The sequence below is a fragment of the Gigantopelta aegis genome, chromosome 1 (genome assembly GCF_016097555.1).
Source record: "Gigantopelta aegis isolate Gae_Host chromosome 1, Gae_host_genome, whole genome shotgun sequence".
NCBI classification, from domain to species: Eukaryota; Metazoa; Mollusca; class Gastropoda; order Neomphalida; family Peltospiridae; genus Gigantopelta; species Gigantopelta aegis.
The window spans coordinates 4499187-4511469 of NC_054699.1; the positions used below are offsets into that span (position 1 = coordinate 4499187).

The window sequence follows — 12283 nt, forward strand, 5'->3', positions numbered from 1 at the left end:
AGCACTCGCTTGATGTGCGGTCGGTTTGGGATCGATCCCCATTGGGCTATTTCTCTCTCCAGCCAGTGCACCACAACTGGTACATCAAAGGCCGTGGTATGTGCTATCCTGTCTATGGGATGGTATATATAAAAGATCCCTTTCTGCTAATCGAAAAAGAGTGGCCCATGAAGTGGCGACAGCAGGTTTCCTCCCTCAATATGTGTGTTCCTTAACCATATGTCCAACACCATATAACTGTAAATAAAATGTGTTGAGTGCGTCGTTAAAGAAACCAATCCCTTCCTTCTTAATAGGACATGTAGTACATGAAGAATATCACATATGCGTAGATTTAGCACCCCTAATATATTCAGATAGACCCAGAACATTTTCAGCCTTTGAAATTCAATGTTTTAAAATAAAATAAAATTTTGAGCATTTTTTTCTGTTCATTAATACCACATGTGATCTCTCACCACATATAATTCCCCCATTTCACCCCACAAATACAGGATGCATTGGATTATACAGAGCAAAGAAAAGACATCTGAACCATAGAAACGAAGGAGAAAGAAGGACAATTTAATAACGTAACTGGATGAAGAGATGTTCGACACAGTGGAAAAAATGTTACAGAGATACAAGCTTCTGTCATACTCATTTACAAAACGAGTGTCTGGATTCTGAGCGAGACCGAGTGTATTACATTAATCCTGACACAAGTTTTGGAAAATCTGTACGATTCACCAGCGAGTGTAATAATTTCTTTATTATCCGTAGTATTATTTTTTTATGAATAGGCCAACAAGGACCATGTCAAAACGTTTCAAACGTAACTAGGAGGAGACAATGAAATGATGTTGGTTAAGACTGGGGAAGCCACATCATGATATGATGTCGCCTCCCAAAATTACGTCATTTCTTGGTCACGTAAAATCGTTACGGCATACTGTATGTTGTACTTGTTATATTTCCCTGCATACCTTAAACTATGTGGATAAATAAAACAAATCATAACCCGTAATGAACCCTGGATTCACAAGCTTGATTCTGAGCCATTCTCATTTCCAAACAAATTAAAAATCTTCATTTTATTCCTCATTTACTTCCAGACTGTCTGCATCTTTTAACAGAGCATTGTAGTTCTCTTTGCAAATCTCTATAAACTGCTTCTCTTTTCGACTGAACATGTAGACATTGCCCGTGTAGATATCGAAAAACATGGCATGCAGTCGAACTTCATCTCTCATCAGTTTCTCTCTCAAAAATGGATAGCTGGCTATATTCTGCAACTGTTGTAAACAATTCACCTAAAAATGAAAGATTATTACATGAAAAAAAAGAGAGAAAAAATGTTTTATTTAACGACACACTCAACACATTGTATTTACGGTTATATGGCATCAGACATATGGTTAAGGACCACACAGATATTGAGAGAGTATACCCGCTGTCACCACTTCATGGGCTACTCTTTTTTCGATTAGCAGCAAGGGATCTTTTATATGCACCATCCCACAGACAAGGTAGTAAATATCACGGCCGCTGATATACCAGTCGTGGTGCACTGACTGGAACGATAAATAGCCCAATGGACCCATCAACGGGGATTGATCCCACACTGACCGCGCGCTGTACCACTGGGCTACGTCCCGCCCCGGATTATTACATGAATACGAGTATCGGTGTGCCACGTGTATATCAAAGTTATCAATCGTTTAATTACAATGTACTGAAAGATAATAACCGTAGTTATTAAAAATATCCGAATCACAACAGCTATACAGCTATATAGCATTTTTATATGGGTTACAACTAATATTTTGGGTACAATAATGAAAATACATAGTGAAAAGTGTTCAGGCCAGCCCATTTTGCCCAAATTTCTCCATTGTTTTTGCCTAAATTTGATAATTTTCTCCAGGACTGGTTGGGGGGCAGTTGCCCCCCTGCCCCCAGTCTCATATGCTTATGACTCTCTCCAACATTTAATTACCATTAGACTGTCTCCACATTTTGTCCAGACACAAATTGTGAAAACGTCTTTTACAATGACATAAGATTGTAACCCTGTCATCTATATTGACTTCGCTAGGACAAACAGTGCGTAATTTTTGGCCGGCTACCATTTTGATATTGTCAAGAAGGGTGGAAGTATGTGACACAAACTAACATCATCATGACATGCGCAGAGATATAAATCAATCATCATGATGTCAGATTCATTATGTCACATATTTCGTCAAATAAGATTTTTATTTTGTACACATTTTCGAACAATCTTCACAAAATAGAACAATACATTTTTCATCCAGCTTAAATCTGAACAACAACTCAAAATTATTCTTAATGGACATGACATGGTTTACCTGTGACAGTTTATCTGGCAATGAGAAATTATTTTCGGGATCAATGTAAGCGGCAAAGCTGTTCTCCTCCGTTTCTCCCTGAAATATGAGAGGTCCCGAGAAGTTGTTTTCTGGACTCAGTTTGGCGAACTTCTTGACTGTGGGGGCTCCGTGTTTCTGAAGCCAAGCTCGGAGCGGGGAGTGAGAACACGCGGCGTGGTTACACATGTCGTGCTTAATTCCATACAGCATGTTCATCGCCTGGAAACAAAACTAAACTACATTGAAGCAGGGCTTCTAGACTTTTTACAAAATCCACTAACCATGGAATCAGTGATTAAAAATAAATGTACTAGCAATGATTAAAAATTCACCCGTAACCTTAATAATTACTAACAGTAATAATTGGATATGTTACCTAAAGAGGGAGATAGAGATTAAAAACATTAAGATTGGGGGGGGGGGGGGGGGGGGGGGGGGGGGGCAGGATATTCATATATGGTTAAAAATAGACTTAAATGCAGCATTTAACAACTTTTTTTCACTAGCCGTCGGGTATGGCAATAGTAGTTATTTACTAGCCCAACCTTGAATATCACTAGCCATGGGAGTGGGGCTACCATAATCTAGAAGCCTCATCAGGCATGGCAATAGCAGTTATTTACTAGCCCAACCTTGAATATCACTAGCCATGGGAGTGGGGCTACCATAATCTAGAAGCCTCATCAGGCATGGCAATAGCAGTTATTTACTAGCCCAACCTTGAATATCACTAGCCATGGGAGTGGGGCTACCATAATCTAGAAGCCTCATCAGGCATGGCGATAGTAGTTATTTACTAGCCCAACATTGAATATCATTAGCCATGGGAGTGGGGCTACCATAATCTACAAGCCCTGATTGAAGGAAAGGAAAGTGTATCACCATCTCAGCATATGTCGTAAAGATGTAATCCTTTCTTCCGCCTTCCATCCCAGGGCAGTCAATGCCACCACTGAGATATAAATTTCTATAGATTAGCAGCGTCAACGACAACACTTTTGTGCCAATGGATAAAAATTACTGCCATCGGTAAAGCTCCTCAACAATGTCAATTTTGTACATATGAACAGATTGAACACAGCATAATAACCTTTCAATTATGTTTATTCACTGCAAAAGTCACAATTGTTTCTTTTTTCTCCAAAATTGCCATCAGTGGGTGACAAAGTCTTAAGTTAGAGCCTGCTATCCAAAGTTTAGCTATTTGCTAAATGTGCTTAAATTTAAAAGAAAATCATTTGCCAATATATCAAACAGGAGATTTTCAATACAAAATGAAATGGGTAACTGTAACATCAGTGAATATAGCATACTTTTAAAGTACAATGCAGGAGTACCAAATTGCTAAATTATACTTTTTTGTCTTGATATACATGTATATAACATTGTTTAATGATGAAAAACACAAACTTGTCAAGTTACATTTGAGGAATAAAACTCTGATATATGTGTAATTGCCATGAAACACTACATACATGTACTAATAACTGTTATCAGCTATTCCAACCTAAACACGCACACTTACCTTACAGTCAGAGTGACCACAGACCACCACGTGTCTGATATTGTTCACAACGCAGCCCAACTCCAGTGCTCCTGGCTCTGTTGAACCACCAATGTCTTTTGATGATATCTTAACATGAGGAACGATATTGCCGGCATTTCGCACAAAAAACGTTTCTCCGACCTGACTGTTTGTGAACCTCGAAGCAAGAACTCTGCTGTCGATACACGTGAAGAACACGGACAATGGCTGAAAACACAGAAACACACTGGATTATAAAAGGAATATTTGTTTTTAACTAGAGAGAAAAATCAAGAACAATTTTGTGAGACCACTGTTGTCATACAGGACTAAAGTCCAAACCACATTGTTAACAACTACAATAAATTGCTCTCCCACATTTTGTCCAGACAAAAGTCTTGAAAAAAACCCCAACATTATAATGACACAGATTCCACATACTAGATGATAAACATGTCACCTATTATCAACTTCGCTGAGATTGCATAGGGCAAAAATCATGTCATTTTGTGCAGCTGCCATTTTGCCTTTTTATGGAAGACTCTCAAAATGTGGCAAATTCACATTTTATTTAAATTGGACTTGAATAAAAGTAAGTATATTTATTTCAGGGATGAGGCATAGATTACTGGTGACCATATATTCATCAGTGAACTGTTGCATGTGAAAAGAAATCAAAAGAATTGACTTGTACATCCTTTTCTTTCTTTTCTTAAATCTTGTTTTCACACCATCGTTATGGTGGTTTTTATCCCCCCCCCCCCCCCACCCCCGTCCACTGGCCATCAAGCTCGAACGATGTATTCATTTGCTGAATGTACTGATGACAAACAGCTTTTGCATTTAAAAAATGTGGAAGTAAAAGTTGACATGCTGTTTGTGTTGGGTTTTTTTTTAAAGAATTTAGAAGATGACATCTTCTTCTTTACATGAAGATCAGTTTGAAGTAAACATATATCTGTATGTACAATAGTGTTTGGTTACTATTTTGTATTTTGTACCTGAGAACATTGGTCGAGATCGTTAGCGATACCATCTGTACTTTGATACACATTTACAAACATAGGGAGAAGTCCTATATATCGATATGGTATGCAAGTATCACACGTTTTTATAACGTACATGATTATACATAACATAAAGTTCAGCAACTTTTCCAGAAGTTATATACAATATTCATAAGTTAGACCAAACATCAAATTAGGATCGTATCGGGTTGCATGGGTCTACCACTCGGTTAGGCCTACCTGTCTTGTGGACTACAATCAACACCACTATTTCTACTTCTATTTATAATCTAAATACTGAAAACTAAATCATTTCCTACAAAAAAAAATATATATCTGTAACAATACTACATTTTTAGTTATTTATTTTACCATTTATTTTATTTATTTATTTGCAAACAAATTTACTGTTGTCTGCCCATGGTATGTGCTATCCTGCCTGGGATGGGGTATATAAAACATCCATTGCTACTAACAGAAAAATGTAGCAGGTTTCCTATGTAAGACTATAGGTCAATATTACCAAATGTTTGACATCCGATAGCCGATGATTAATAAATCAATGTTCTCTAACTTTAACTTTAACTGTATTGGATGAATATGATAAATACAGTCCAGTAGATGTTGACAATAATACTGAACATAGAATCAAACACTTATCTGATGATAACACTAGTGAGCAGAATGACACTGAACCTGATCCAATTAGCACAAGTTACAGAAAGGATGCAGTGGATTGTCTTTTAGAAAATAATCTGAAAATCTAATTTATTACCATATTTTGAAGTTGAGGGAAATGGAAAAAGAGCAGAAGGAAATGTAGGCCTACATAATATTCTGGCTGGGTAAAAATTAAAGGAGGGCGGAAGCCCCCCTTCACACACACCCCCCTAAAAAAGAAACCAGAAGAGAAAAAGAAAAAAAAGGGGTGGGAAACATGATTACCATATAGGCTAGCCCGAGTTCTTGGGCTACGTGTAGGCCTATCGTTGCGTATTGGTCGACTTTGCGAAAAGACATACCCCTTGTTTTAATATTATTTTAATAAAGATTTCAAGATATCTGAAAAAATAAAGGTGATCCCCTAAATTGGGATAACATGTCTGTGTTCTTTATATTTCTTCATCGAATGAATCGATCACACTGATATCGTTTTTGTAAAGGCGATATATATATAAACTGGAGTCCAAGAAAAATATTTTTAATGATGAACACTACCACTTCCGTTATTTTTATAAGTGGTGATACCCCCAAAATAAAAAGTTTCTAATATTTTATAAAGAATTGCCGAATAAACAAAATGACAGTAATTTAAACCTATCAGTTACGGCCAACTACGTCTGCAATTGAGAACAAAATATCAGACGAAAGTTAGTGAACACAAAAGACTGATTGACCGAGGCTGTTAAAATAGTGTTAAATTAAGTTACAGTAACTATCGTAAGCTACTCAAGTTTTTCCACACCACGGCTTGTTTTCTTTGATGTTGAGTATGCCGACTGATCAATTTTAGTGTCCAATATGAAATAGCAGAGCTGGGTTCTGTAAAATATAGTAGGATGCGGGAAAATAAAGAGGGATGGAGAAAAATAAAGGGGGCGGCAAAACACGAAAGCGGGGCAGCAAAATGCAATAGTGGGCCGGCTGCCCTGCTTAAATGGAGCAGCGAGAACACTTGTCACAACAGAAACAAAACTAAATATAAAACCATTCAACCCTTTGTCCACCTCAAGTACCAGGTTACAACATGCCCACTACCAACCAAAGAATGAAACGATATCGTTCGACAGTACGACACCAACAAAATATGAAATTAGTCCATAGTGGATACAGGAATCTTAATAAAGTTGGGTGGGGTGCAATATGTAACAGAAAATTTAAAAACATTGGTGCGAAACATTATAGTTCGCTAAATTTCATATCTCTCACTAATTAGTATTACATTCATGTATGTGATCTGTAGAGTTATTTTTAAAACTTAAATCGGAATATATTGCTTAAAAAAAATTTGGAATATATAACTTAAAATGCTGTGTAAAAATAAACTGAAAAAAGTCACTTCTCTCTCAAAATTTAGAGATGGTGAAGTTTTTAACAGCAGGGAGACTTGAATTTTTAATCCGAAAAATAAAATACGCAAAAATAAGTTATCTTAATACAGGTGCAACTTTTACAATCTGTATTTTAATTATTATTATTTTATTTTTGTACCGTCTGTACTGCTAATTGATGGATATGTAATCTATAGTTTTTGTCTTCTTTAGAAATAATGACACATAATTGAACAGTACTAATTTAACCGTTTAGAATTCATTCTCTCACAAGTTTGTCTTCTCATTTCATTTATTAACTACTCCATGCAGAGTATTGTCCTAGTCGATTAATCTACCACGGTCAAGCTTAGATTACCCAGAGGCAATTAAATGCGTTCCACAGTCACAGTTTCTTAATTGTGGAGTTGTCGGACGGAATGGGTACTAGTATCCATGAAGGTGTGTACCTTGCTTATCTGCTGCACGGATGTTGTCCGAGCTAGACAATCTACCGGTATCTGTGAGCTTGTCACATGATTTTGTGGCGCTAGTCTCTTTTCAAACTCTCAGACACTTCACACTTAATTATTATCTATGAATAGGTGTTCCTCAAGTTCTACACCATTCATCTGTTATGTGTACTTGCAGGTGATGACTATTTTTCAAAGGTGACACAGATTTAGCCTTACTGTGTCTGGCACAGCGAAGTCAGGCTGGTCAGAGTGAAGTTTGGGCTCACTTTGCCCAGTCGCGTGAGCCCTGTGTATGAGAACTTTTTTTTAGCACAATGACAGTTCAATTAATCAGGATTTTATGCACTTATTTTGATGATAAAAACACTTAAAACAAGTAAATATCATTGATTTCATAAATCAACAGTTTTTCATTACTAGTATTTGATATACATATCATTTATTAGTTGTATAAGTGAACTGGACAAAAGGTCACGTCCTGGCTCTTACTGGAATTTTTAAAAGTAAATGTTACATCATAAAGAATTTATTTTTTTTGTAAATTGCTATACGGCATTTAGAAATAGCCTGGATATTGGTTTAAAGTGTATTTCAATAAGCAAACATTCTATCAGGAGAGCAGAGTTTTGGAATTTACTGCAGTGTTAAAAAAGTGATGTCCATTTTCGTCACGTCCTGGCACATTTTACTTTTCACTTTATAAGTCTTTTTTTTTTTTACAAAAACAAAATTAGGCCTGACATGCTTATACTACTAAATGTAATGAGTCTATAAAACTGCATTTCCATTTAAAAAGGATTTTTAGTGAAGGAGATCATAAAAGTCAGAATGTCACATCCTGGCTTAAATCATTACCATGGAATGGCCCATAACAGTGTGTTTAAAAGTGCGGGAAATACAGATAACAACAGAAAGGCGTATGAGTCCGGTGTTTAGAACGTAACAATGTGTGTCTGCTGAAATTGTCTGCCAGCGTAATTGGCTGCTAGAATCCCCTCGGTGAAAAAAACAAACACAGTTGGACTTTTTTCCTTTAAACGCGCTCTCTCACAGATGATTGACCTAATTATTGACCCAACAAGGTATTATATGACAATATATACATTTGATTTGTACCTATAAGTACTTTATTGAACCATCTACATAACCACCATATCACACTTGTTATTGATATTTTATAAAAATAATTGAATTATGTGTACGGTCCATAATTCTGAGAAAAATAACGGCTATTTGGAGAGCAGAGATGTGACGTATTATTTTGAGTCACGTACGTGATGGCCATTCCCCGAATAACCGCAGTGTCAAAACGATTTACCAAGCTCGTGTAACGAGAATGCTTGACCGTCCTCTGCGACGTAGGGTAAATAGAAAAAACAAAAAACAATGAAAATAATTTATTAAAAATTAATAAAAACATGGTTTGAATGATAATAAGCTTATACATTAATTTATTTTAGTAACAGAAGCATGTTAAATGTCGACAATCCTGACTAGTTAGGCCTTTGTATCTATAGGTCAATTTATCGTTAGTCGTACGCGAAAAACTCTAAACACCTGGATCACAAACACCTTCATTTTCCACCTTGTCAAATTCATTTTATGCCAAATATGCCATAACAGCTGACTTGGGATAGGAATTGTTACATTTTTAAAGAATACTCTGAACTAGACAGTGTTTATATATGATGTGACTATATATACAAAGGCCGTGTATATAGCCTCCACTAACGAGGGCTGGCTATATTAACAGCAAAAATGTATATAGGTGGTAAATAAGTACTTTTTTTTTTTTTTATAGGCTACTAGTAAAGCTGAGACCACTCCCGGGTCCCCCTCTAAATTTATGTAACGTTTCTGTAACAACCGCCCCCACCCACCCCATCGCGATGTGATTTTACCAACATTATAATACATGTATACTACTACTATTATTATTATTATTAGCCTACTACTACCTTTTTGGGGTGGAGGGGCAGTGTTTTATCTGGAGGAGTTTGGGCTATAAAAATGCAAGATTAACGTGCGTGCACACACACACAAATGGCAGGCTGAACTTGTCCCTGGGTTAAGTAATAATTAGCCAACCTTTGGACGACAAAACATGCAACAGTACACTGTTTTTTTTACGCTATACATTAAAACCGAAATACCACTTTGCGAACCAGTCAAAATAATTTGCACATGCGCCTAATAGTAATAATAATAATAATAAATGATGAGTTCATGTTCTGACTGTTTATTATTTTACAGCGTATTCGCGGTTATTTTCGTCATGAAATAATATATTTTTTATTATTTGCCATGTATATAGCCGGCCCTCATTTGCCAAGTCTCTATACACGGCGATCGTTTATATAAAATCTAAAAATACATTATACGGTTGTCGTATATATAGCCTCATCACTAAGTCTGTTTTTCCGGGGTTTTTTGGTCTCATCACAAGAAGAGTTCCAAATTTTAAAAATGAAGCGTATCATGGAATTCCCTCGATCGTAGTTCAATTAAAATGTTTTGGATCATACAATAATTAGGTTTGGTATTCCAAAGGAATGTAAGTTTCATTTATAATGCATATTTAGAGAAACAAGGCCCACTAAATCCATGATTGAGCTCCTTTAATTCAAAATGAAGATCGTTTCAAAGTAAGTATTTCTTGGTCTCCATGAGCTTGAAATAGATCACAATACACGATTAGTGTGTGAAAACGTGATGGTAGTCGTTATTTTGACCGCAATTCGTTCCGAGCAAAATTCCTCGGAACCGTTCAGAAAAGCTAATGAATGGCTTAATGGCTAGGCAGGATAAACCTTACCTTGTGCTTGCACACGAGGTTAATCTTGATGAACTATTACTATCATTATAATAAACATACTTTACATAGCTGCACATTTCTTAATACTTTTCTCCGATTTTCAAAGACTGTCATTTGAAAAAAAACCTTAATTTTAAAAACTATATTTGTCTGTTCTCAATTGTACTGCTATCTAGTTCCTGTGAGTATTCTAAAGATCGCTACAAGTTCCTGTGTGTGAAACGCCTCAACTGAGTCACGGTCGTTTATTAAATTATAAGAGTTGTTCCCCTTTAATCAAGCGGCTGTCGGCAAATTGAATACCCACCTCAGGGTTCTCTCGGACTTGCTTGAACTGTTCCACCAAATGCACCTGATCGATTTTCTTATATCTGAGTATGCCTTTTAGCATATGACTAATTCCGGGCATCGTTTCAGACGTCTGTCTGCATTCATTTCAATACATTATTAACAACAACATAAACACCAAAATAAGAACGAGAGAAAGTAACTCTTTTTCATACGAGATCTTTGGAAAGGGACATAATGGAGGTTCTTGTTTAGTTGTCTCCCTTGATAAAACACTCGTGTGTTGCAGGTTCCAATGCACAATGTGTAAAGGAGTAGCACCCTCAAATATAAGCCTAGTGTATTGGAGTGATGCATATTCGGTCCACCAACACATACTGACAGTTTAAGAAATGAAAACCTCGTAATTTTAGAATTTAAAAAAAACACACGATTTTTGCTACTAACTAGGAGCAGCCATTTTGCGTCCTTTTGGGTATCCACGCCCCCAGTAGGTGAACGGGAAGTGACGTCAGCTCCTGTCTTAGTTCGCTAAACCAGTGTATGTAGAGTAAGCAAACGCGACACAAAGTAGCCAGTAAACAAACATGGATTACGACAGTGAAGACAGAATGGATAGCAAAGAGTGTTTTTTCTTTAAAGATATAACCAGCCGTACGTTTCAACGGTGCCATCCAGGCAGTACACCTGTAAAAGTGTGGCACCTAACATTCATTCATCCTGTGCCCAAGACAGGCGTGCGCTAAAACAGCTTGCTCTGAATGTGTACGCTAATCCCTATACCATACCATTCATTTAGTCATTCAATTTCAACTTATTTTCAAGCTTATATACATATCTAATTAAGGTTCAAGCACGCTATTCTGGACACATACCTCAGCTATCTGAGCTGTCCGTCCAGAGCAGTGGACTAGTTATTAGTTGTTAGTGAGAGAGAAATCGGTGAAGTGCGCGGCACATTGAGTCGTTAAAGTCCCTCTGGGTGCCAGCCCTGATGACTTAACCACGACACTTCCCGATGATGATGATAATAACTAGTTTAACGTGCCCATATACCACTAGGGTTTCGAACACGCCCATCCCGAGTCCGACCTCCGATAAGATCGGTGGCCTGACTCGGGATGGAGGGGGGAGGGTTTGAAAATGGGCAGAATTTTGAAAATAGCAATTAGTAAAAAAGTTAATAGAATAAATACAAAAAAGAAAAAGGTTACAAGCCCCAAAAATAAAAAGAATTGACTGCTCGGCCGAATATTTATATAATTTGGAGCATTTTAGAAGGACAGTCCAAAATTAAATAAGAGAAAGAAGAGAGGATCGGACTATTTAATAGTATTTTTTAAAAAGAAGTAATTTCGACATCAAAGTTTAAACGCAGATCTAAAAGTTTAAAGTCCGATCGATATGTCCACGCGAGCGGCGTCGTTAAGGCCGTTTGGGTGCACAGCTTAAAGGGACGAGATGGGTTGCATCCCGTCAAGAAAACCCCTAGATTGACAGTCGATAAACGTTGAAGGTGTAGTGCTGTGCTGAAATACAGATCTTGAGAAGCCGGATCCGTCTGAACGAGAGAGAGTATTAGACTAGAGTCGTCATGGTTTGGTATAGTGGTGCGGACGGGCCCGACTCCGGAGGATACGAGATGGTATCACTATAAAGCAAGGTAAAGTCTAAAAAAAAGAGTAGTAGGGGCCGACCCCGCTTCCTATTTCTTCTTAGAGTGGGGCGGTCAATCTTCCAGTGCTGCTAGGACAGGCTCGGACATGTAGA

The 12283-nt window shown here is 37.1% G+C and overlaps 1 protein-coding gene across 1 annotated transcript; it reads right to left on the bottom strand.

Annotated features, from left to right (window-relative positions):
- Window positions 1-155: 155 nt before the first annotated feature.
- LOC121386544 (beta carbonic anhydrase 1-like) lies at window positions 156-10717 on the bottom strand. Its single transcript, XM_041517519.1, has 4 exons — window positions 10533-10717; window positions 3898-4125; window positions 2352-2591; window positions 156-1292 (listed from the first exon to the last, which is right to left on the bottom strand). Exons 1-4 carry the CDS (start codon window positions 10632-10634, stop codon window positions 1074-1076), a joined length of 789 nt encoding a protein of 262 aa, XP_041373453.1. The 5' UTR covers window positions 10635-10717; the 3' UTR covers window positions 156-1073.
- Window positions 10718-12283: the final 1566 nt, after the last annotated feature.